This window comes from Pituophis catenifer, unplaced genomic scaffold, assembly GCF_029215685.1.
Source record: "Pituophis catenifer annectens isolate HBS135680 unplaced genomic scaffold, rPitCat1.0.hap2 SCAF_3, whole genome shotgun sequence".
Lineage (NCBI taxonomy): Eukaryota > Metazoa > Chordata > Lepidosauria > Squamata > Colubridae > Pituophis > Pituophis catenifer.
Genome location: NW_027256883.1, coordinates 15,319,118 through 15,345,336, shown reverse-complemented (window position 1 = coordinate 15,345,336; position 26,219 = coordinate 15,319,118). Strand labels below are relative to the sequence as shown.

The following is a 26,219-nucleotide window of genomic DNA, read 5'->3' as shown; positions in this document are numbered from 1 at the left end:
TAAATTTTTTGCTCTTTGTTTTTTATTTTTATTTTTTAAACAACGTTAAGACACCCTTCTGCCTTCACAATGTCTTGCTTTTATGTTGTGTTCCGTTTACTTCTTTCGAGGAACCACAAAGTGAAGAGAGGAATGCAAAGTTTAAAGCCTGTTGCCAAGATGGTACAAAACTGATTTATAACGAGGTTTTACGATGACCGGAAATGAAAGCATACTGCATGGTTTTACAGAGGCAAGAAATCTTAACATGGTCCTTTTTCACAGGGCCAACATAGGAAAAAATACCTAGCAGGCAAGTACCCAAAAGTCTTTGAAACACCTTACTTAAAATGAACACTGTAATTCATTATGGCTTATTTGGACGCATTTACAATGAAACTACCTGCTAGGCTACATTTTTTGTGCAAGAAATTAAGCCCCTCCCTTCCTAATCCCTAAAAATTAACCCAATACAGCCGTTTTCTCTCTCTCTCTCTTTCTCTCTTCCCATTATATATTGCTTTAATCAGCTTCCGTTTCCTGCTTTTGCCACAGGTGAACAGCTCGCTGTATTTCAGTTAAGGAGGTGTGTTCTCGCGAGGAACTTTGTACAAGAAAACGAACACTGGTTTGAGACTCCCACTATGACTTGACAAGGTGCTCTACAAAACCATCCAAGAGGGAGAACTGCATTACCACCGGACCACTGCCCCCACCCCCACCCCTTTGCTAAAATTTAACTACTTGACATTTCTTATAACCATCCTTTTGTGAATGAATACACTTTACAAAGAGTTATTAAAAGGTTAAATGGGATTTTGGCACCTTTGAGGGGGAGGAGGAAAAAAGGGAGGAACTGAGAATTTGAAAATGTGCAGAGGAAAATATAATCAGCCAGATTTACAAAGAAAATAATAATAATAATCAATAGTCAGCAAGATGTTCCTTTAAGCATTTCACCTGGTCAATTCTAACCTCCCCTCCCGTTTTAGAGACCACTGCCAGTTGTCTCTCTCTCTCCTAGAAAAATCTTGATTGTACAATAATGGACCAAGACACAAAGATGATACCATCAGGTAAAGGTCCGTTCTCTTTTTCACTCAACTTGGGCAGTGATTCGGCATCTAGGAAATACGGGGTGCTGAGCGATCGTTCGTGGTGGTCTTCCTCAGCTTAACGCCCCTGCGGATAGCATTCAGCATGTCTTCGCCCTGTGGGGCCTCCGCTGGGTTCTGCCCACCTGTGTGGGGCACGGTAGGTTGGCATGGGGGAGCAGTGATGCTGACGTCTTCTCTTTCGTTCTCCTCTCTCTCGTTTTCAGCCGCCGGCGGTCTCTGATCCTCTGTGCTGCTCGGCTTCTGACTGACAGGGGGAAGGCTGGCGGTTGCTTGCCCGCTCCACGAGGAGGTACATACGGTGGGGGTGCTGCCCCCTCCAGCCTCAGGACTTTGCTCGGCGCTTTCTTCTGCCCCACTCGGGAAACCAGGAAGCCCCACCGGCACGTCTGGCACAGATGGAGTTTTAACGGGAATCACGGGGGTCTTAATGGGGATTGGTCCCGCGCCAATGGTCCCACGCCTTACTGCCGGTTTGGTGGAAGGCGTCCGTCGGATGGTGGCCACGCCTGGCGTGACGATCACAGGGCCAAGGGTGGTTGGGAGGCCCGCAGTGGAAGCAGGACGCTTGGCGTGGAACATGCGACGGTAGGACTGGCTGATGTCGCTGTTCCTTGGAATAGTTGAAGACTTGTCGAATTCTTGCTGCTCGGTGTCTTGATCACCACTCACAGAAAAGTAGTCGTAATCTGAAACTAGGAAGGCAAAAAAGGGGAGTCAGAACAGCAAATCTGACTTGGCAATCTCAAGTGAAAGTGTTACCGTATTTCTCGGAGTATAAGATGTACTCCCCCCCCCAAAGTGGGTGAAAATTTCGGTGCGTCTTATAGGCAGAATACGGGCCTGTTTTTGGCCTTCCGAACCTTCCGTGCGTCGCATTTTCACCCTCCCCAGCATAACAATAGAAATTGTGGGCTCAATTTTTGAGGACTCCTTGTATACAGGAAGCCCTCAACCTGCGACCACAATTGAGCCCAACTTTTATGTTTGTTAAGTGAGCTTTGCCCCATTTTATGACTTTTCTTGCCACATTTGTTAAGTGAATCACTGCAGTAGTTAAATTAGTAACCCGGTTGTTAAATTAATCTGGTTTCCCAGATTCTTTGCTTGTCAGAAGGTTGCAAAAGGTGATCGCATGACCCCGGGGACACTGCAACTGTCATACATGTGAAGGTAAGTGAATCCTTCCTCTGCTCCCGTTCCTTACCTTGTGAGGGAATTGTATCTTCAGAACAGCAAGGTGTGGTTGTCTGAGTGCTGTAGCCACTGGAACACTGCAAGGAATCCCTGCTGCTCCTCTGAATGTCCAGCTGCAGCCCTCGGGTAAGAGCGAGAGCCAGCTCTTCACATGCTTCCATCTCCTCTCCTTGCTATCAACACAATGAAGGTCTCTCATTAGATTAGAATAACATTACAAGAACACTCTTCCTCTTGCAAAGTCTGGGTTGTCTCTTTTCAGTTGGATTTTCATTCACAACACGGACAGGTTGGACTTAAGCACACCCCATGCTCTACACTGGCTCCCTCTATCTGTGTTGGGAGTACACTTTCTGTCATCCAAAGCTGCTTCAGCTAATCAGGGTTAGGGTTTGTCACCATGCTTGAAGGATACCTGGTTGAGGAAGGCCCCATAATTGGATTAATACAATGGTCTAAGCCAGGGGTGTCAAATTCAATTTCATTGAAGGCCACATCAGGTTGTGTTTGACCTCAGGGGGGCAGGGGGGCGTGGCCATGGTGGGTGTGGCCAGCTCAATGTCACTCGTGTCAGGGGAGCCTGTGGTGGCCTGAGCACTTTGCCACTGAAAATGGGCTCCGGAGTTCTGTTTTCAGCCGTGACGGCCTCCTGCAATCCTCTGCCAGTGAAAACAGAGCTCGGGAGGGCCACACACGGTCCTTGCAAGCTCTGTTTCCGGCTGCGATGGCCTCCTGCAACCCTCTGCCAGCGAAAATGGAGCTTGGGGGCTCTGTTTTCACTGGCAGAAGCACCCCAGGCCAGTCCTTTGCTGTTTCCAGAGCAGCTCCACGGGCCAGATCTAAGCACCCCGCAGGCCAGATCTGGCCCCCGGGCCTTGAGTTTGACATCCCTGGTCTAAGCCATGGTTTCTTTTAACTTTGGTTGTAGAACAAACCAGTGTCCTGATTTGCAGAAAACAAGCCAGAACATGGTATGAAATTTATATAGTGGCCAAGTCCACATCTTTCACTTGAGTCAAAATCAAACAAACCACATTACGGTTTAAAAGGATATATGAATTGAGCTCAATGGGGAGAGATGTGAATAACCAAAGACCCCTCAATTCAGTAGGTCCATACTAACTATTAATGATTCGATTGTAATGGATAAATTATGCATAGGTATCTTTTGCGGATTGGGCCATCCAATTTTACGTAAAATCCAATAGGGGACGGGATGATCTTAACAAATGTAGAAGCAAGACACCAATAAGCATAAAGCTACCATATCTGGGCTGCAAAAAAAATCAGGGCATCTGGGAGATCAATGCTTCTCAATCTTGGCAATTTGAAGATGTGTGGGCTTCAATTCCCAGAATTCTCCAGCTAGCACGGCTGGCTGGGGAATTCTGGGAGTTGAAGCCCACACATCTTCAAATTGCAAGGTTGAGAACGCAAGGTTGAGTTAGATGACAGCAAAGAGTTAGCATGACTAGCAAAGAGTTAGCAGTTTCACTGCTACCTAAAGTTTACCTAGATTTTTGCAGTCCAAATAAGACCTTTTGATGCCATTCTTCTATTACAGTCCAAAGCAATTCATGTTATTTCCATAATATGGAACGAGGAGCCTTGGTGGTGCAGCGGACTAAAGTGCTGTTAAGTAGCACTTAGCTGCCAGCTGCCTGCAATTACTGTGAGTTCAAATCTCACCAGGCTCAAGGTTGACTCAGCCTTCCATTCTTCCGAGGTAGGTAAAATGAGGACCCGGATTGTGGGGGCAATAAGCTGACTTTGTATAAAAAAGAACACCGCTTGAGGGGGGCGAAAGCCCTACTAAGCAGGTATATACAAAAGTATGAAGGCTATTGCTTAACGCATTGTAAGCCGCCCTGAGTCTCCGGAGAAGGGCGGCATATAAATCGAATCAATCAATCAATCAATCAATCAATCAATCAATCAATCAATCAATCACCTGATCTGCTTTTCAAATGACTCATTTTACTTATTAACAGAACTGGCATGTGACAAAGCCTGTAAATTGCATAAAAGTTTTCCATGAATGGGTTCGTACATTAGGGCAGTGATGGCAAACATTTTCGGCAGTTGTGCGGAAACATCATGCACACGCACTCGTTCGTCGGGGTTACACTCTGGAAAAGCCGAACTTCCGGGTTCTAGCACGCATGCGCACCCAACGATCAGCTGGCCACTGCGCATACACAGGCCGGTTTTCAGCACTGCCACACATGCGAAGGGATCGTGCTCTGGAAAAGCCGAACTTCTGGATTCTGGCACGCATGCGCATCTGTCAATCAGCTGGCTGGCGCGCATGAGCACACAACTGTTTCAGCACTGCCGCATATGCGCAAAGGACAGCTGATCGTCGTGCGTGCATGTGCGCCAGGAACCCAGAAGACAAACAGGTAAGGCCGTGCGTGCCACTTTGGGCACGTGTGTCATAAGTTCACCATCACGGCATTAGGGCGATTCAGACTAGCACCCTGTATAATCTGAACAATTGTGTTTTATTCCTAAAGCAGGAATGTCCAACCTTGGCAACATTAAGACTTGTGGATTTTAACTCGCAGAATTCCCCAATCAATATGGACACTCCATAACCTGCCCTAAAGCAAGTTAAACAGACTTAGCATAATGTGTGAACTAGATTTTCTCACTTAAAAAAATAATAATCCCAGACAATCAACCAATTCTGAGTTTATCAAACTGCTGGATTTCAAAAGATGGCAGGCTGTTGTGGCCCGTCAGCGCCCTGTGCAGCTAGTAGCTGATTCCGACAGTGAGGAGGCTGATGTGGTGCTGCGCCAGCAGCCTGTGCAGCTCGCACTTGAGTCGGACAATGAGGAGGCTGGAGAAGATGTGGTGCCAGAGGCGGGGATTCAGCCAGGGCCTTCAGAACCTCCCATAAGTGAAGAGGACGAAGCGGAGGAGCTTCTTCTCGATGCACGGCGCACAGAGCTGCCAAAAGGCAGGAGTGGCTCTTCAGGAGGAGGTCTCCTCAAGAGTAAGGCTTGGGGCTAATTGGCCACTCCCTTAGCCTATTTAAGGAAGAACACCGACTGAAGCAATTTGCAGGGAACAACTTAGTTCACTCTCCTTCGCGTCCTGATCTTAGTTCTCTTATCAGCTTCCCGCAAATTGCTTCTGGGCTTTCTGCCAACCATAGTAAGATTACGATTATTTATTCTTTGGATTCTTGTAAGCTGTTAAGAAAATTAATTAACAGCCTTTATTTGAAAAAGACTGATTTAATTTAGTAAACTAAGGTTTGTACAGACTTTGTGTGTCCTGTGTTCTTTGGGGTCCATAGCTGGGGCAGAACACAGGCAAAAAACAAGCCACATCACGCATTAGCGGGGATGTGAACCTAGATGGCCCACACATCGTGCTAAACTATGAAGATTAAATCATGGGTTGCTTGCCTTGGCTTGCAGATCACATCAAGCTAAAAGCAAAGGCCAGGAGGAGGTTTAGTAGCAAGGGGTGTGCCTTGAATCTTTTTAATAGGAACACATCAGCTCATGAGTTAAACAGTTTCACACCTTTGGGGCAGCTGATACAGTCATGCTCCGGGCCCTCTGAGGATCTTCTGCGGGCAGAGATGGACCACTCTGAGCCCCACCTGGAGAGTCTGCTTCTCGTTTTTCCTTGCGACGTTGCAAAGTGTTTACCATTGGCTGGTCGTAAGGACCAGGCTTAGCCCAATCCTAGGAAAAAAACTCCATTAGTCAAAGATTATACAGGTTTCTCTCTCTGTGTGTGTAATATGCAAATGGCAGAACCAAAACCCTCTTACAAAATACACCCAATATACAGTAGTGGCCAAAATTGTGGAAACCTTTTGGGAAAAGTGTATTTTTGAGGTTTGATGGCTAATAACACTTTTTTTTGGGGGGGGGGGAGTTTCAAGATAATCGTATTCCGCTGCTGGAATGGCCTGGGAATAGCCCAGACCTTAATCCAATTGAAAATCTATGGAGCCAACTAAAGAAACTTGTTAATCAGAAGCGACCCAGCAATAAAACCCAGTTAATGGAAGCAATCATTCAATCTTGGTTTCACATGATAACCGCTGCAGAACTAAAAGACTTGGTTCACTCCATGGGAAGACGCTGTAAGGCCGTAATTCATGCTAAAGGTCACCCAAATAAGTATTAACTGACTTGATAATTTTTGTATATCTCTTTTTTTCTACGTGTTTCACTTTTCTTCTTTATATTGTAACTGCTATTCTAATAGCAAATCCTCCATAAAAGTTATTGCATTACATTCTTGATTAAATTATCTTTCCATGGATATATAATTTTATGGTACTACTCCCCCCCAAAAAAAGTAGTGTTATTAACTAGTTTTAGAAAAAACACTTTTCCCGAAAGGTTTCCACAATTTTGGCCACTACTGTAACTCAGATAATGGAGCCCCTTCCCCTTTCCCGAGACCTACTGACGAGTTTAAATTCGAGTGAGATGAATATATTTGCACATTTCTCAAGGGTTATGCTTAGCATTTCGCCTGTACAGGTAGTCCTTGACTTACGACCACAGTTGCGCTCAACATTTCTGTTGCTAAGTGAGATAGTTGTTAAGTGAATTTTGCCTCATTTTTACGACCCTTCTTGCCACAGTTGTTAAGTGAATCACTACAGCTTTTTTTTTTTAGTTGTTAAAGGAATCTGGCTTTCCCCACTGACTTAAAAGTCCACAAAAAGTGATCACATGACCCCGGGATACTGCAAGTCATACGTGTGAAAAAATGGTCGTAAGTCACTTTTTTTAGTGCCCTTGTAATTCTGAGCGTTCACTAAATGAACTGTTGTAAGTCGAGGACTATCCATACTATAGAAACAGCAGTGGAAGGGAAATGGGCCTGTTACGGTGATCCCAACAACATCACCCTCCATCACCACTGGCCATGCAAGATTGGGTAAATGTGAGATAATCTTCAACAACATGTAGCCTAAAATACATTTAGGAGGCTAAAAACTAATCTCGAGACAAGTAGGTCTCTTAGTTTGCTCTATTCCCTTCTTCTTCTTCAGGTCTAGTTTCCCAGATGTTTAAAATAGGAACTGCTATGTAATATGACAGAGAATTTACCCTCATCCCACTCCATTCAAGCACTGATGATGTTACCTAGTTGGGTAATGAAATGTCTACAAAAAACCAACTACGCTCAGAGAGCACCAAGGACCCTTCATTTCAACCCTGAGCTATAAATATTCTCTTCTATTAGAATATTGTCTTTATCAGGCAGTGTTACAAGTAAAATATTTTGGACCACTGAAACGTGGAATGTGTTGGGGATTTCTGTTAATAGCTATCTCTGACCTATTAATACAAGTTTGCCACTGACAAGTATCTGTTTAACATGCTAAGGAGAAAGCAAGGGAAGAAAATGCTGACAAGCAATTACTCATTCTTAGACCTATTGTCTACTTTGGTCTGGCCATCAATTAGCAAAGATCAGAATCCATGAATCAAACCTACAACTATCATGAAACTTGCCATCATCTAAGACAAATTAAACTGTGTATACATAAATGGTGTATAGCAGGAGTGTCAAACTCGATTTCATTGAGGGCCGCATCAGGATTGTGTTTGACTGCAGGGGAGAGGCGGAGTGGGCATGGCCAGCTTGACATCACTCGTGTCGGGGGCACCTGTGGTGGCCCGAGCACTCTGCCAACCCTCTGCCAGTGAAAATGGAGCTCGGGAGGGCTGCGCGTGGCCCTCGCAAGCTCTGTTTTTGGGTGTGACGGCCTGCTGCAACCCTCTGCCAGCAAAAAAGGAGCTCGGGAGGCCGCCTGTGGCTCTCGTGAGCTCCGTTTTCACTGGCAGAGGCACCACGGGCCGGTCCTTTGCTGTTTCCAGGCCAGATCTAAGGACCCCACGGGAGACCCTGTACCATTTCATTCAAAGGGTTATCCAATCTTTTCTTAAACACGTCCAATGTAGGAATACTTGCAACTTCTGGAGGCAAGGCATTCCATTGTTCTAACTGTCAGGAAATTTCTCTTTAGTTTTAGGTTGCTTCTCTCCTTAATTAATTTCCAACCATTGCTTCCTGTCTTGCCTACAGGTGCTCTGGAGTATAGGTTGGCCCCCCTCTTCTTTGTAAGAGCCCCTCAAATATTGTAACACTGCTATCATGTCACTCATAGGCCTTCTTTTCATTAAACTAGAATCTACCCAATTCCTGCAACCATTGGTTTCTAGTTCTCAATTTCTTCATATTTCAAAGAAAGGAAAATATCTACGCATGCATCTGTTGTAACTATCACAACATGCAACTGCTTTGGGATCACAACCGGATCCAGACTCCTGGGCCAGGTGGAGAAGGATATTATACCCAAAGCTTATGTTCTTTATGGAGCTGTCTTTCCAAACTTAAATTTTCTCCAGGCGTGTCCAAATTAGAGATGCGTGAAATGTTAGGTCAAAGTGTCTCAGCCCGGAATTATCTCCATCTTGACCTTATCAAGTGACATGACTTCAAAAGAAGTTACTCCAATTAATTTTGGAGTCAGACGAATCCATTCCAGGCTCAGAAGGTTTTGACCTCAAAAACAGTTTGTGGTCTTTTAGTGGGGACTACATATAATATAATAACAGAGTTGGAAGGGACCTTGGAGGTCTTCTAGTCCAACCCCCTGCTTAGGCAGGAAACCCTACACATTTCCCAGAATTCCTAAGCTACTTGGCCAACCTGGAAGCTAGAGTCCTAATATTCCTTGAAAATGTCCCTCCAGGGTCTCCATAGCAATTCCCTCTGTATTTTCTACTCCAAAGAAACATGTTGATTTCCCTCATGCTTTCTCAAAACTCTGTTACAAAAGTAATTTGCAATGGCCAGTTTTTCATGACATTTGATACCAGCAAGAAGATGTTCTGAATGTGATCCCATGAAGAGTGAGATTTGGCAATTAAAAAAAAAAACTCTGCACCCACAGTAATAACCTAAATATCTCCAGGAATGAAATCATGAACAAGTTTTCAGCAGGGCTTAGAAAGGATTTTACTAGCGGGATCCCTGCTGAAAGAAAAGAACATAAGATTGTGCTTTATTGTATCTGTAACCCACACAGATAGTTAAGGCACCAGGCTAGAAAATGGGAGATGGTGAGTTCTAGTCCCGCCTTAGACATGAAAGCCAGTTAGGTGATTATGGGCCAGCCACTCTTTCTCAGCCCAAGCCACTTCATAGGATTGCTGTGAGGAAACCTTGTTATTTGTAAAATTAATAAAGGTAGGATACAAAATAAATACATTATTCATTAAACTATATATATTTCCCATCTGCCAATACCAACTGCTACTTTAGGCACAATCTGAAAAGTCAAAGAGTTGCATAGATTACAAAACTGGGAGCATGTTCCTCCAAACCAGGGTGCCCCCCCCCCCCAACTTGGCAACGTTAAAAGACTTGTGGACTTCAATTCCCAGAATTCCCCAATCCCTGACAAATTCTGTGAATTGAACCCCACAAGTCTTTTAACGTCGTCAAAGTTTGGAGACCGCGGATTCCAAAAGAAATATAGCACTTTAAAAAAAAAATAATAATCAATTCTTGGTAAAGCAGGATGGAGGAGGAGAATTCCACCACCAGATCAGGAACTCAGAATGGGAGAAGGGAGCTGAAGGGCCCACCAAGAATTTAAGTTAAGAACCGAGAAGCAATTTCTTGCAAGGGGTGGGGGTGAAGGATGACAAGGAGAGACGCTAACAGGAACGAAAAGTAACACAAACCTTCCAACTAGGAATCTGAGGTGATGGTAACATGCCTGGCCCAATGGTGTAATAATGAACGTAGTCTGGAAGGAGGGTGGAGGAGTTGGCTCGGGTCCATGCGTGAGAGACAGACGGAATATGAGGGAAAGAACCCACACCAACCGGGGCTAAAGATGAGCCACTGGGTAAACTACAGTGATAATACCCATTAGACAACTGGAAACAAACAAAAAGAACAATAAAAAAAGGTGGGGGGAAAAAGGAGAGAAATTAATATAAATAGGTCCAAATATGGGGAAGTACAAAGTGAAACAGGCATGCATCGCTGGGAGAAAGGAAGGGGAATGCTTCCAATGGCTTCTAGTCCCCTTTGGCTAATCCACACCCATAACCCGGTGCTTGTTCATGCTTTGTTAACGACATTCAACTAGGCCACCATGTTCTGGAAGAGAAAACCAGAACAAGAACAAACAAGATCATTTTCGGGAGCTGAATTGTTGGGACAAAGTTACGCCTCAGAGGCACAAGTGCTTCATAGGTCGGTGTGAGGAGACACCTGGCAGTAAAAGGCTGTGGTCTTTTGCAGGTGAGAACCTCCTCAAGAGCTTCATTCCACAAGAAGTTGGAAGAACTTCTCTAGTCATGCTCTTCCTGGGCTTGATAGCTCTGGATATCTACGTATTTCATTTCTTGCAGTAGAGCTCAGCTTCAGAAAATGACTCGTTTGCGGACAAAACGAAACAAAACAAAGAAACAATGATAGGAGGAATGGAAGAGGAAATTGCTCGTGAGAATGGATCGCACCAGTCCCCTCCCTCACTCTGATCTCTAGGATGCTGGGCAGATATATGTACCCCGGCCAAAAGGATCTGGCTTTTCCAGGGGAATTTGGAAAAATTGGACAATGGAATTTATATTCTGAGGTGGAGAAAGTCTATTCTCTCCAGATTTGGTCTCCCTCTTTAGAAAAAGTAGATTTTTCTTACTGTTTTATTTCTCAAAGGTGCATTTGTGGACAGAAAGCTGCTCATAACAACATCCCTAACAGATGTCTTTTCAAGTGCCCTGGAAAATGTCGTTTCTGTCTCCCAAGCCTTAATTGTGTTTGCTTCAGGACATGGCTGGCACTACAGGTAGTCCTTAACTTATGACCACAAAATTTATGTTGCGAAGTGAGAAAATTGTTAAGTGAGTTTTGCCCCATTTTAGACTTTTCTTGCCACATTTGTTAAGTGAATCAGTGCGGTTATTAAATTAGTAACACGGTTGTTAAGTGGCTTTCCCATTGACTTTGCTTGTCAGAAGATCGCAAAAGGGGATCATCACATGACTCCAGGGCACGGCAACCATCATAAATGTGAGTCAGTCGTCAAGCATATGAATGTAAATCACGTGACCATGGGGAATGCTTGACAATGGTTTTAAGTGTGAAAAATGATCATATGTTACTTTTTCCGGTGCAGTTGTAACTTCGGTCACTAAGCGAACTGTTATAAGTCAAGGACTACCTGTATAGGCTCTTTAACCATGTCTGAACTAGGGGCAACTTCTCTGGCAAAGCTTAATTAAAAGCCAACATCAACAACCAACTTTTACCACAGCTTCATTCTTGAGTCCTCTCACTTCAACCCTTCTTCTAGGGCAATGTTTCTCAACCTTGGTAGCTTGAAGATGGGTGGACTTCAACTCCAGAATCCCCCAGCCAGCAGCGCTGGCTGGGGGTTTCTGGGAGTTGAAGTCCACCCATCTTCAAGCTTCCAAGGTTGAGAAACACTGTTCTAGGGAATCTGGACATTTTCCGTTCTCATCTGTAGCTTCTTATTATTTGCAGTTGTATCAGTGGTGGGTTGCCCCCGGTTCGGACCGGTTTGCAAGAACCGGTAGTAAAAACCAGCAGGAGGCCCCGCCCATCACCCCGGATGTCGTCATCGGCGATCTGTGCAGGCGATCTCATTGCGAACTGGTAGTAAAGGTAAGTAGAACCCACCCAGAGTTGTGTGTGTGTGTGTGTGTGTGTGTGTGTGTGTGTGTGTGTGTATCTATCTACCTATCTATCTATCTATCTATCTATCTATCTATCTATCTATCTATATATTTCTCCTGCATATTACAGAGCCAAAATCACGAGTCTTCAAGATTTAAGTCTTTTTTCACCTTTTCTGTGGAGGCCCAAGCCGCCATGGTGGAGCCTGAACTGACAGAGGTGGGAGAGCTGCACTCACTCACTGACTGGCAGGTCTCAGAGGCTTCAGAAGAGGCCGAGCTGGACGAATTCTGCTGGGGTTCCAAAAAAAAAAAAAAAAAAAAAAAAAGGCACCACGAAGAGGAAGAAAAGGGAAGAAAGACAAGCCAATGAAACAAACAAACAAAAAAGCAAAGGACAAATACATACAGAGAAGAAGAAAAGCAGAGTGTTAGGAGTTAAACGGGAGGGGGAAAAAAATCTTAAGCATTAAAACACGATTATAAGTTTTTTAAAGAGTGCAGAGGGACCAAAGCAATGGGTTCTACAAGGTAAATTCTTCGCAGCATAGCCGATCAAAACTTAATGAGCTTCCCAAAGGGCCGGAGGACAAGTTAGATGTCCTGGCTGCCAAGATTTGGGACTTGCCATCTTGATACAACTGAAAGGCATCAACGTTGGCGAACGTGCCCTTTAATTTCAAACGAAATCGTAAACAAAAACATGCAAGGTTTGAGTATCTCTACCCTGCCTTCCTGCTGAAGGGAGTAAGCAGGATGCTGCCCTTCCTTCCACTGATCAATCTTCTACAGATGAGACTCCCTGCTCTTTCTTCAACAGCACACCTTTTTCTAGACCACAGCATGGTTCCTTGTCACCGTGGAAATGAGCAAGGAGAAGGCCCAAGCCAGTTACACCCATGGAACAAGGTTCAAGCAACTCTTTGGCACAAAAACTGACATAATTGCAGAGTGTGTAGGCTGCTCCAGATACAAGGTGGGCATCGTTTATTCCAAGGGTACCATTCAAGATAGGGGCTGAGCTTGTACAGCAGGAGAACATGGCTCTGACCAGGCTGAAGGTTGCCTTTAGCTTTGAAGATCTACGCTGGGCAGAACCGTAACAAGGAAGCAGGACAAGGTCAAGACTAACCCTACATCAATTTACGTGATAATGACTATTCTTGAAAGAGACTGAGGGGAGAAGTACCGGGGTAGTGTAAGACAAATCTACCAATCAACATTTCCATTTCTGAAAAATCTTACTATTCACTCAGAACACTTCTTAAAGTCCGCTCAGGAGTACACCAGATCAGGGGTCTCCAAGCTTGGCCACTTTAAGACTTGTGGTCTTCAACTCCCAGAATTCCCCAGCTATGCTGTTGGCTGGGGAATTCTGGGTACTGAAGTCCACAAGTGGCCAAGGTTGGAGACCCCTGCACCAGATTACTCTACAAATGACTCTTGAAGGATGCACCCAACACCTGATCAAGCCATCTCCAAATAAAATTTTTCTTCAAGTTTTCAGTTCAATTCCTGTTGGCCACATGCAACTTCCATATTGTTTTTTTTAGTAACTATATACAAGGAGATTGCCAATTGTCTTGGTCTTGGATATATATATATATATATATATATTTGAAATTTACCAATCTAACCTTCAACATTTGGACTTCCTAATGGCTTCCCATTCAAGCACTAAGTCAGAACTTGCTTAGATTTCAAATGCAATAACCCTCTGGGAAGGCGCCTTATACACTCCTTCCCATTTTGAAAGATAAGCAGGTGAACCTGAGAATTCTAGGATACGGAAAGCCTGTAGCTAAAGTCCTGGCAAGTAGCTACAGCTCAGCTCATGGACTGTCCTGTTTATTATGGAGAGGACAAATCACAAGATCCTATTTGTGCTTATTTATATCTAGAAGGGAGGGAGGGAGGGAGGGAGGGAGGGAGGGAGGGAGGAAGGAAGGAAGGAAGGAAGGAAGGAAGGAAGGAAGGAAGGAAGGAAGGAAGGAAGGAAGGAAGGACGATGGAATGGAATGGGAGGGAGGGAGGGAAGGAAGGAAGATGGGATGGGATGAAGGAAGGAAGGACGATGGAATGGGATGGGAGAGAGGGAGGGAAGGAAGAAGGAATGGGATGGGGTGGGATGAAGGAAGGAAAGGAAAGGAAGGAAGGAAGGAAGATGGAATGGGATGGGAGGGAGGGAAGGAAGGAAGGAAGATGGGATGGGGTGGGATGAAGGAAGGAAGGAAGGAAGGAAGGAAGGAAGGAAGGAAGGAAGGAAGGAAGGAAGGAAAGAAGGAAGGAGGGAAGGAAGGACGATGGAATGGGATGGGAGGGAGGGAAGGAAGGAAGATGGAATGGGGTGGAAGGAAGGAAGGAAGGAAGGAAGGAAGGAAGGAAGGAAGGAAGGAAGGAAGGACAATGGAATGAGATGGGAGGGAGGGAAAGAAGGAAGATGGGATGGGGTGGGATGAAGGAAGGAAAGAAGATGGAATGGGATGGGAGGGAGGGAGGGATGGAAGGAAGGAAGATTGGATCGGGTGGGATGAAGGAAGGAAGAAAGATGGAATGGGATGGGATGGGAGGGAGAGAGGGAGGAAGGGAGGGAAGGAAGGAAGATGGGGTGGGGTGGGGTGGGGTGGGGTGGAAGGAAGGAAGGAAGGAAGGAAGGAAGGAAGGAAGGAAGGAAGGAAGGAAATAATATATAGTACTACTCACCTATACAGACTTCAACTACGGAAGAACAGAGGAAGGAAATTCTCACCTGGCCTTCTTTTCCCATACAAGCATTTTCATTTTATACAAATATACTAACTGACAGAAACGCTTATTTCTCTTTGAGTCAACCACCTTACAGTCTAAACAACACTCAAAAGTGCTCAATAAGATGGGATAATTTTGAAATGTAACATGGAAACCCCCCTCTTCTTCCACTCTTTGGAAGAGCTGCGAGACCTGTTGAATGCATTCTTTTGTCCCTCAGCAACAGAGAACGAGACATTAAAAATACATAAAAAGCATCCTAAAGGGAGGCGGGTGGGAGGCAGTTTTCACCGCAGTGTTTCTGTTAAGAGACAATATTTGGCTTTCAAATACAACATATGGCATTGTACGACTATTTCTTTGTCACACTCAGCCCTTAATACACAAACTGCAAAGTTACGGCTTGTCAGTTGGTTATAACACAAATTGCGCACAATGAACAGCTTTCGGGGAAATCTGTCAACCAAGTTAGTTGGCACCGTCTACCTAACAGGACTTCAAACACAATTCCCGTACAAAAGGAGGGAAAATATACTTTTGTTTGCATGCTTAAATTATGCTGACAAGCTCTATAAATAGTTTTTTTTTTTTTTAAAAAAGGTGACTTGCATGGACTATGTTTATCAATTAAAATACGACATGTAACTGCCAGAACCAGATAGGCCTTAGTTTCAGTATATATGCATCTACTGTAAGTGAAGTTAGACTCAATAAACCATTTACTACAATTACTCGCTGTTAATAATTTTCCTATTCTATTGCAGCAAAATTTCTCTTTCGTGGATGTTTTTAAGGACCAAGATTTCAAGGCTGAAATTTCAGAGATTACACGTAGCATTAAAGGCAAGCTTGGCCGACAAGAAGCTGTTGTTTTCAGAGGGCTGAAGGAGGAAAACAGAGTCTCTGCAGTGACACAAAACCCTTTGGATATATGCATCATGTTGTCTCTCACACGCACATCCAAAAGGGATGGCTGTTGGTTTCGAACACAGCTTTTGTCAACCTCTTGCAAATGCTCATGGCTGCAGCTCGCACATTTCTGAACAACGGTATTTCTCAATATCCTCTATCAGGTAGTCCTCAACCTACGACCACAGCTGAGCCCAAGGTTTGTGTCGCTAAAGCGAGACAGTTAAGTGACTTTTGCCCACTTGACGACTTTCCTTGCCACAGTCACTAAGTGAATCACTGCAGCTTCTTAAGTTAGTAACACGGTTGTTAAGTGAATCCGGCTTCCCCGTTGACTTTGCTTGTCAGAAAGTTGCAAAAGGTGTGATCACGTGACTCTGGGATGCTACAACCGTCATAAATATGAGTCAGTTGCCGAGCATCCGAATTTTGATCCTGTGACTGTGGGGATGCTGCAAAGCGTCGTGTGAAAAATGATCATAAGTCACTTTTTTTAGTTGCGTTGAACTGTTATATGAACTGTTGTAAGTTGAGGATTATCTGTATAACCATATAACTCATACTGAGCTATAAATCCATTTATCTTTGTCTACGGTGGCTAGGACTGCTGAGAACTATAGTTCATTCACATGCCACAGGTTGTGTCAGAGTATGAATATTCATAGACTGGAATAGATCAGCCAATGGGGACTGAATGGAGACATGGCAACAAGGCCAGCCAATGAATAGGCATGGTAACAGGCTCAGCCAATGAAGGCTGTTTAGAAACAGAAACTTAAGCTAGCAGTCTTGGCGTGGCTTAGGCAACTGAGTCTGCGCAGAAGCTTAATTGCCCTGTATAGAGGAGGCTCTCTTTGTATTAAGCTCTGTGCTCAGCTCTGAAATGAAACAAGCCTGGGCTTGTCTGCTCTGCTGAAATGAAACTAACTGTTCTCTCCTGCCTTGTGTTTTGCTTGTAAGTGCTACTACGTTGAAAAAGAATCTGTATTGGTATTGTACATTTATCTTCATGTGTTATTATGTATATAAAGAAGTTAATGAATCCTGCTGCATCAATCTGCCTGTGTGTGCTTTCTGGATTTAATTTCTGCAACAAACTCTGACAGGTTGTTCAATCCTCCCTATAGCAATTAAGCTGGCTTCAGACACAGCCGACATACTAACGTAATGTTAATTCTTGAAATCAGGGATCTTGGATTAAGACGATTTATAAGAATTTGGGTGTGATATGAAATCTAAGTTTGAGTGTGTTTTGCCCCAAGAATGACAGAGAACACACTAGGAAATCTTGACCAGCAGCTACCACTCATCCTGAATCTTCTATTCTACTTGCTTGCATATCCAATTTTGCTACTTCAATCCTCAAGGTATTACAAAATGTGATATGTTAAAAAGACATAAAAGGGGTCTCTATTTTTAAGAGCTGTGGTGGCGCAGTGGTTAGAACGCAGTACTGCAGGCTACTTCTGCTGACTGCTGGCTGCCTGCAATTTGGCAGTTCGAATCTCACCAGGCTCAAAGTTGACTTAGCCTTCCATCCTTCCGAGGTGGGTAAAACAAGGATCCAGATTGTTGGGGGCAAGATGCTGACTCTGTAAACCTCTTAGAGAAGGCTGTAAAGCACTGTGAAGTGGTATATAAGTCTTATTGCTATTGGTGAGACAGATTTCCTACAGGAGACAAGCCATCTTCTAGGCTTCTCTTTATCAAAGACAAGCTAATTTCAGCTACGCCTCCTAAGCTGTTGGAGGGTAGGCTATTCAAGACTTTTCTAAGCCAAACTTAAAATACAAGTCAACAAGAATGCAGAATGCAGCAGACAGATAACCAACTAACTTTGGCTAGAGGACCTCCTGGGGTTCTTCAAAGCTACCCTTCCTTTCTCCCACAGCGTTACCAGATAAGTCATCACCATCATACCGCGTGAGTTCAAGACATACCTGGTTGGGGGCTTCGGGCGGCATCGGGGACGGTGACTTGGATTGAAAAGCGTCCTGGGACATGAATCCAGAATCGTGCGAGGAGACACTGGAGAGCCTCATTGGTGCCTGCTGAGGCAGATTGGAGCTGCGGTAGCGATAGTGTGAACTGGGTGAGTGAGAATGCGAGCCACTTGACCGGGAGTCACTACTGTTTACACTGTTCAGACTGCTGTGAGATACAAAGGAAGAGAATGGGGGCAAGGGGGAGGGGCGGGGGAAGAGGAGGAGGAACGAAACAAAACAAAAAGAAAGGGGTAGGTAGGGAGAAACCGGCACAATACAATTAACGTCCCATGGATCCCCGGCAAGGCATGCGCAAATCATAAAATGGTGAAACCGGAAGTAGTAGTCTTAAGCCATAGATTTGCTGCAGTATCCTTAGTAACCAGACAGAAAATGGCACATCAAGGGAGTGATGCTCAAATTCTAATCTACAACCGGACGTAAAAAAATAATCCTATGTTGGTTGCATGGGGTGTCTCAGAATTTCTTCCAGGAGAATACCGTGTTTCCCCGAAAATAAGACCCTGTCTTATATATTTTTTTCCACCCAAAAAGGCCCCATGTCTTATTTTTTGGGGGGGCGGGGGGGGGGGAGAAGAGAGATGTCATCCACTGATCACTTCACTTGCGCATGTCACCCCCGGCCTTTTTTTCGCTATCAGAGGCGTTCAGGAACTTCTTCATCCGGCAAGGTCAGCAAGGCTTTCCTGAAGGCCGCTGCAGCCGATAACAGAGTTCCAGATCGATCTGGAGCCTTGTTATAGGCTACCGAGGCCTTCAGGAAAGCCTTGCTAGCTGCAGAAGAAACGGGCCAAGGTAGGGGTGAAATGCTACCGGTTCGCACTGGTTCAGGCGAACTGGTAGCAGAAGCAGCGGGTGATTCGGTGAACCGGTAGCGGTGGCAGTGCGAGGCTCCACCCACTCACCCGGACGTTAAAACCAGGAAGTAACCTGCTATTGACCCTCTGCGCATATGCAGAGGGTCTAAAATCACACGTGACGTGTGTGCACACTTCCAAACTGGTAGGGAAGGTAAGTAGATTTCACCCCTGGGCCAAGGTGTGCGAGGCCTGGCTGCAATTATCCCAAGGTAAGTAGTAGGTACTTGAGCTTAATTTTTATCCTTGCACCCTAGAGTGGGCGGAGTCTTAATTAGGGCTTATTTTGGGGGGTAGGGCTTATATTGGGCTCATGTGTAAAAAAATCAAGCTAGGATTTACTTTCTGAGTAAGTCATATTTTCGGGGGAACACGGTAACTAGAGGTGAAAGGGAAAAACTTTCTTTCTAGCGAACTACAAACCACTGAAATCTGCACATCTTAAAGGTACTAAGGTTTAGGAATACTGCAATACAGGTAGTCCTCGACTTACAACCACAACTGAGCCATAAAATTTCCATTACTAAGCAAGGCACTTGTGAAGTGAGTTTTGCCCCCATTTTACGACCTTTCGTGCCACAGTGGGTAAGTGAATTGCCGCAGCTGTTAAGAGTTGCACGGCTGTAAAGTGAACCTGGCTTCCCCGTTGACTTTGCTTGACAGAAGGTCGCCAAAGGGGGAAATCACATGATCCTGGGCCACTGCAACTGTCATCGATCTTTGAACCAGTTGTCGAGCGTCCGAATTTTGATCACGTGATCATGGGGGTGGGTGGGTGCTGTAACGGTCATAACTATCAAACAATCATAAGTTTTGCTGACTTAATTTTGAATGGTCACTAAATGAACGGTTGTAAGTTGAGGACGACCTGCAGAGCATGGCTATTTGATTCTTCTTCAAAATATTTCACAGGTAGGTGGAACATTCAATGGGCAGCCCTTCGAGTAAACAATCAACAGGATACTTCTCCTACACAAGTCCCAATAAAATCAGTGTGAACGAGGATTCTACCACAAACTGCTGCTTTCTGTGGGATTTGTGTGGGTGATCAAAAGTCTTTTATTCTCATCTCCTTACTCAGAATCCTCCATTGTCTTCCTGAACTCTTTCCTCTCATCTTCCAGCTTAGCAGCAGAACAGACAAACCCCATTTATAGTATAAATTTTAAGCATCCCATCGATGGCATGGAATGATTGATTGTCATGGGCAATTACCGGCAACCCAGTTTATATCTCCCTCAAGGAAGGCCTAGTGTGCCACTGATGTAAAACAGGGGTGTCAAACTCAAGGCCCGAGGGCTGCATTTGGCCTATGGGGTTCTTAGATCTGGCACGCGGGGCTGCCCTGGAAACAGCAAAGGACCAGCCTGTGGTGCCCCAGAGCTCCGTTTTCGCTGGCAGAGGGCTGCAGGAGGCTGTCGCAGCTGAAAACGGAGCCTCAACAAGTGATGTCGAGCTGGCCACACTCACCATGGCCATGCCTATCCCAGCTACATCCACCTCCCTGCCCCCCCTGAGGTAAAACACAACACTGATAAGGGCCTCAATGAAATCGAGTTTGACACTCCTGCTCTAAAAGGTTTTGGTACCCCCAGGATTCTCTCAATGGTTGGCCCAACAATTTGACAACACTCTGACTCCTTGACAAAACTTCAGGGATGTCTGCAAAATTTCCAGGGGGCCATTCTCAAAACCTTGAAGGATCACTCCTGCTTTAATCTTGTTGAATCCAATACTCTGGTAACACAAGGCAGCTAAGTGAAAATTGTTATGGATTTATTTTAAGGTGTAAGAGCAGCCTCTTGGGAGGACCAGTGAAGGAGCAATGTGGCTTATTTGGTCATCGTCAAAACCATGCATCTCCTTGCCAACACCGTCTTGTCTTCTTTGGCCATAACACTTCCGCTAGACTTAAATGTAAAGTAAAGGTTCCCTCGCACATATGTGCTAGTTGTTCCCAACTCTAGGGGGCGGTGCTCATCTCTGTTTCAAAGCCAAAGAGCCAGCGCCATCCGAAGATGTCTCCGTGGTCATGTGGCCGGCATGACTAAACGCCAAAAGCACATGGAATGCTGTTACCTTCCCACCAAAGGTGGTCCCTATTTTTCTACTTGCATTTTTTACATGCTTTCGAACTGCTAGGTTGGCAGAAGCTGGGATAAGTAACAGGAGCTCACCCCATTAGGTAGCACTAGGGATTCGAACCGCTGAACTGCCGATCTTTTGATCGACAAGCTCAGCATCTTAGCCACTAAGCCACCGCGTCCCTATTCCACTAGACTTACGGCCTGCCATTTTCCTTTTTACGTTTCAGGATACTGCATTTTTGAAAAAGCCCGTGTTTCCCGCCATCAACATAAATATCTATAGATCTCTTGGATATAGATACTATATACAAAGGCATGCACGGACGGCTGGCTTTGCAAGGAAATGCAAATGAACTGCGCTCTCTCTCATGCCACAGATGCTGTACAGCATCTCCCAATCCGTGTGGTTTAGAAAGGCAAACATTTTAAAATAAAGTGATAATAATGTGAGAGCATCGGGGCTAGGGAGAAATGAAAGGGCAGAAAACACAGCAGGAAGTTTTTCCTTTTGCTGGAGAAAAGGAGAAAAGTAAGGTTTCAATACACCTGGGAAGAAGCAAGGAGTTAGGTGTGCATGCGGTCAACTGTTTTAGCCATGAGAAAAACAGTTTTTTGGAGGAGGTTGAAAAGGCATCTCAAGAGTTCCAAGACACACAAACCAATCTAGCAAATTAAAACAGTACTGAACAGTTCACAGCTATTGCATCTAAACAACAAACAACTTTATCCCAAACCATTTGAGAGACTTTTTGATGCACTCAGATATATTTAATCTGTTACGCGACTAAAGTTCCTTCATAATTAGTTCTCGTTCTTTTATTCCACCTTATTTTATTTTATTCCAATGTTCAAGGTCAGGAAAGCAGCATAGAGAAGGCTCTGAATCAGCAATTATAAACAGGTAAACTGACTCGATTAAAAGTTACCTTTTAATGTTCTCAAGCCGCTTTTGGTAAAATTCTTTTAAGTACTGGAATCCACAACCTTATGCCTTCTGAATCACTCCAACGTTAGGAGCAAATCAACAAAATTTTAATGAAAATGTTAACCAGATTTGGAGACACCTCGGGATTCCAAAATGTTAAGTAGTAGGGTGTCATGGCCCTGTCGGATCTTGGATTGGAGACAGAGGGGGAGCTGGAACCGGGGCCATCCGACAAGGGTGACACGTCTCCCCTGGAACATCTGGAGAGTCCAAGGGATGAGGACGATGTTGCCCCAGGCTCTTCCAGCATTGGGGGAAGTGGTCGATTGGACAGGGAGCTTCCTACCTTCACAAATGCTTGGGAAGATCAGCTGCAGACAGGCAATGGGGATGAGAGACAACAGATCCCCTCTGGCAAGGAATAGCTGCCTCCCCCACCCGATCCGAGGGCATGGGGAATGGAGCGGAGGGAAGCTCAGAGGTGGTCTGTGAGGCTGCTCATGAGGAGGCTGCCTCACCCCTCCTCATAAGGAACACTTGCTTTGGGCTGATTTAACTAGAAGCCAGAGGAGGGTGCCTTTGTCGGGAACAACTGCTTGTCTCGGAACTCACTCCCCTGACTTTGGAAAACCTTGACTTCTGGACTCCAATTTGCAGACTCTGGAAATCCAAAAGTCTGGATTTTCAGACTCTGAATTGTGTTTTTGCAACCTTTGCACTGGGTTTGTGGACTTTGCCTTTCTTCCTGTTTGGGGGCTTGTTTCTGGTGATTATTGGACTCAGCTGGTGGGACTGTGTTACACTGACTGTGGGTAGCTGGTTTTTGGGGGAAAAGCGGGATGGGGGTTTACTAACACCCCTGGAGGGCCATCTGCCGTGATTTAGCAGTACAATGAAAGACTTTACTGGTACTCGCATCTACCTACACAACCTGGGTCAGGGCATAAGGATTGCAATGTTGGAAGCCCAACTAAATTCAATGCCACAAATGAATAATGGAAAAGTTGACAAAACTCAGCAGAAATGATGGTTCGATCAGTTCCAAAATGATCACTTCAGACTTGCTGAATTGTTCTAAGTTCAAATCCAAATACACTAAAAAGTTTAAACAGGGCTCCTTAATGAAACAGGATTATTTCATTTTATTTACTACATTTTATCCTGTTTTTCCACCGCCCTCTGGTTGCTGAAAGAGATGTACATGGGGTTGACTCTTAATTAAATTCCCATACACTTGAAGTTTATTTTTTCATTCGTTCATTAAATTTATACGTTGTCTATCTTCCCGATAAGCAAAGCTGGGTGGCTGAGACGGCGACAGACACATAATGAGTTCCATTAAGAACAGATGTGAGGTTGGGTTTTCCTGGCCCAAATTCAAAATCTTAAAAAACACAATGTGCCACACTTACCTGCACACACTGGATTTTCTGGACATGGTGGTACTGGGAGAAGAAGGAGGAGTCTGATAGGACCAGCCATAATCGGAACCTTTCAAATCAAGAATTACCTGGGGAAAAAAGGAAAAATCACCATGAAAGATCAAGGATGGCTTTAAAAGGCTGATTCGGGTACTTCTAACTCAGGGATTCCCAATACCCAGTCTGGGAACCAGCACCGGTTCGTGACATGCCATGGCCGCTGTTCTAATTGGATCCAAAAATTATCCTAGCATATTTCACTAGTGTCTCAAAAAACATTCTTAAAAGGTAAGACTTGTATTATGACATTAAGCCCTCTTAATCTGGAATTGTGACTATTATCACTGACTTTACGTCAGTGTTTTGCAACCTTGGCAGTTTGAAGATGTGTGGATTTAATGTTCCCAAATTCAAGGCTGGCTAGAAAATTCTGGGAATAAAGAATAAAAGAATAACAGAGTTGGAAGGGACCTTGGAGGTCTTCTAGTCCAACCCCCTGCCCAGGCAGGAAACCCTACACCAATTCAGACAAATGGTTATCCGATCTCTTCTTAAAAACTTCCAGTGTTGCAGCATTTACAACTTCTGAAGGCAAGTTGTTCTACTGATTAATTGTTCTAATTGTCAGGAAATTCCTCCTTAGTTCTAGGCTGCTTCTCTCCTTGATTAGTTTCCACCTGTTGCTTCTTGTCCTGCTTTCAGGTGCTTTGGAGAATAGCTTGACTCTCTCTTCTTTGTGGCAGCCCCTGAAATATTGGAACACTGCTATCATGTCACCTCTAGTCCTTCTTTTCATTAAACTAGACATACCCAGTTCTTGCAACTGTTCTTCATACGTTTTAGCCTCCAATCCCCTAATCATCTTTGTTGCTCTTCTCTGCACTCTTTCTAGAGTCTCCACATCTATTTTACATTGTGGCGACCAAAACTGGATGCAGTATTCCAGGTGTGGCCTTACCAAGGCATTATGAAGTGGTATTAACACTTCAGTTGAAGTGAAGTTAAAGTCCACTTATCTTCAAGCTGCCAAAGTTGAAAAACACTGTTCTTTACTAATAATAATTATCAGCTCCTCTGATAGCAATGTAATATTGCCCTGAGACCTTGGAGATAGGGCGGCATACAAATTAAATAAATAAATAAATAAATAAATAAATAAATAAATAAATAAATAAATAAATACCTATAAACCAAAGGAAACTATCACTGTGTCTTGGGTTATTTCAAGAACTGCTTAATTATAAAATAAATTAGGGTCAGATTTTCAGGGATGCAAATCAAGCAAACATTCTTGATTTGCTTGATTTGTCAAGCAAACAGAGACAATAAAGTACTAAGCATATCACAGAACATTGATAATTGAGTGAACAGAATAAAATATGCCATAACTGTCCTATAGATTATGCACTGCAACATTCTACTGTGCATCCCTCAAAATATATTTTAAAGTCTTCGATAAATACACCCTATGTTTAGATGAAATAAAAGAACAAGGCAAATTTGTTATATGCCAGAACAACATCCAAGTTATATGTTCACATGTTTCAATGAAAACAATGGACTATGGGGCTGAAATGAAATGTCTTATTTGCAATTTTTTATGATTTTGTGAGTTAGTTTTGACTTGTGATAATTGCCTAAACTAATCCCTGCAGTTTTCTTGGCAAGATTTTGGTGGTTTGCTTTTGCCTCCTTCCTAGAGCTGAGAGCAGTGGTGGGTTTCAAAATTTTTTACTACTGGTTCTTGGTGGGCGTGGCATGGTTTGGTGGGCATGGCAGGGGAAGGATACTGTAAAATCTCCATTCCCACCCCACTCCAGGGGAAGGTTACTGCAAAATACCCATTTCCTCCCGATCACTGGGACTTGGGAGGCAGAGAATAGATGGGGGCGGGGCCAGTCAGAATTTTTACTACCGGTTCTCCGAACCACTCAAAATTTCCACGACTGGTTCTCCCGAACTGGTCGAACCAGCTGAAATCCACCTCTGGCTGAGAGTTGTGTGAGTGGCCCAAAATCACCCACTTGGCTTTGTGCCGAAGGTGGGACTAGAACTCACCTTCTCTCAGTTTCTAGCCTGATTCCTTAACCATCAGGGTGGATAAAAATCAATTATTTTTTTTAAAAAAATCAAAAAAAATCAGATTTTTTTTATTTAAATCGGATTTTTTTTTTATTGAATTTATTTTAATAAAAAACTTTTGGGGTAAAAATCTATCGTAAGATAGTTTTCTATTTAAGATACATAAATAATTTAGTTTATTCAGCATGAAATGGAGCTTAGTTATGTAGCATGAGGCTGTATATTCTGCAACACTGGGACTATCGGTGAGTCAACAGTGGGTCAAAGGCGTAGCAGAGATGACAGTTGTTCTTTAAAAATTATGATTTAAATCGAGTTGATTTAAATCAAGTCTTTTTACTAGTGATTTAAATCATGATTTAAATTGTGATTTAAATCAATTCGATTTAAATCAAATCCACCCTTAACCATTGCATCAAACTGGCTCTCTTGCATGTTATATGAATTCTATAAGACAACTCTACTTCAAAACCGATGTACTGCATTAAAAAAAACCTGCTCCAATACTCCAGTTCTTCTTACAAAAATCAAACATTGTAATTATCTCTGAGGAGACACCGACTGAGATTTTTGTTTCTGCCTAATCCCCCAGATTAATGAAAAGAAGCTACAGGTTATCCTTGATTTACAACAGCAATTGAGCCCAAAATTCCCGTTACTAAGCAAGAACAATTGTTAACTTACAATATCTTACAACTTTGTTTGCCACAGTTAAGTGAATTACTGCAGATGTAAGTTAATAACACAGGAGTTAAGAGAATCTGACTTCCCGGTTTGCTTGTCAGGAGGTCGCAAAAGGTGATCACATGACCCTGGGACAGTGCAACGGTCATAAATACATGCCAGTTGCCAAGTGTCTGAATTTTGATCATGTGACCATGGGGAACGCGGCAAGAGTTGTAACTTTGGAAACTGGTAATGTCACTTTTTTTTCAATACCATTGTAACTTTTCAAGGTCACTAAACGAATGGTTGTAAGTCGAGGACTGCCTTACTATTTTTGAGTCAGGCGTCCCAATAAACGAGTATACCTGTTCACTTGATGATGGCAGCTTGTGTGGGTCCATGGTGAGGCTTTTCAAATCTTCTGATATGGTCTGTAGATGAGTTATTTCTCCCAGCATTGATATTTCTTCTTCCTGGAAGATTTTTAACAGAGAATCTGTTATAGCTCATGAGTACTCAG

General features: G+C 43.9%; 1 protein-coding gene across 3 annotated transcripts in view; it reads right to left on the bottom strand.

Moving 5' to 3' along the window:
* Positions 1 to 797: 797 nt before the first annotated feature.
* MTSS1 (MTSS I-BAR domain containing 1) overlaps positions 798 to 26,219 on the bottom strand; it is a 157,087-nt gene continuing 131,665 nt past the window's right edge. The window contains exons 8-15 of one of the 3 annotated variants that reach the window (XM_070940337.1): positions 26,065 to 26,172; positions 22,943 to 23,040; positions 17,596 to 17,806; positions 12,170 to 12,289; positions 10,034 to 10,231; positions 5,831 to 5,995; positions 2,302 to 2,464; positions 798 to 1,789 (exon numbers count right to left, since the gene is read on the bottom strand). In XM_070940337.1, coding sequence (XP_070796438.1) covers positions 1,104 to 1,789; positions 2,302 to 2,464; positions 5,831 to 5,995; positions 10,034 to 10,231; positions 12,170 to 12,289; positions 17,596 to 17,806; positions 22,943 to 23,040; positions 26,065 to 26,172 — 1,749 coding nt within the window. In that variant the 3' untranslated portion in view covers positions 798 to 1,103. The remainder of the gene's footprint in view (positions 1,790 to 2,301; positions 2,465 to 5,830; positions 5,996 to 10,033; positions 10,232 to 12,169; positions 12,290 to 17,595; positions 17,807 to 22,942; positions 23,041 to 26,064; positions 26,173 to 26,219) is intronic. The other 2 variants (XM_070940335.1, XM_070940336.1) reach the window with 2 other exon arrangements.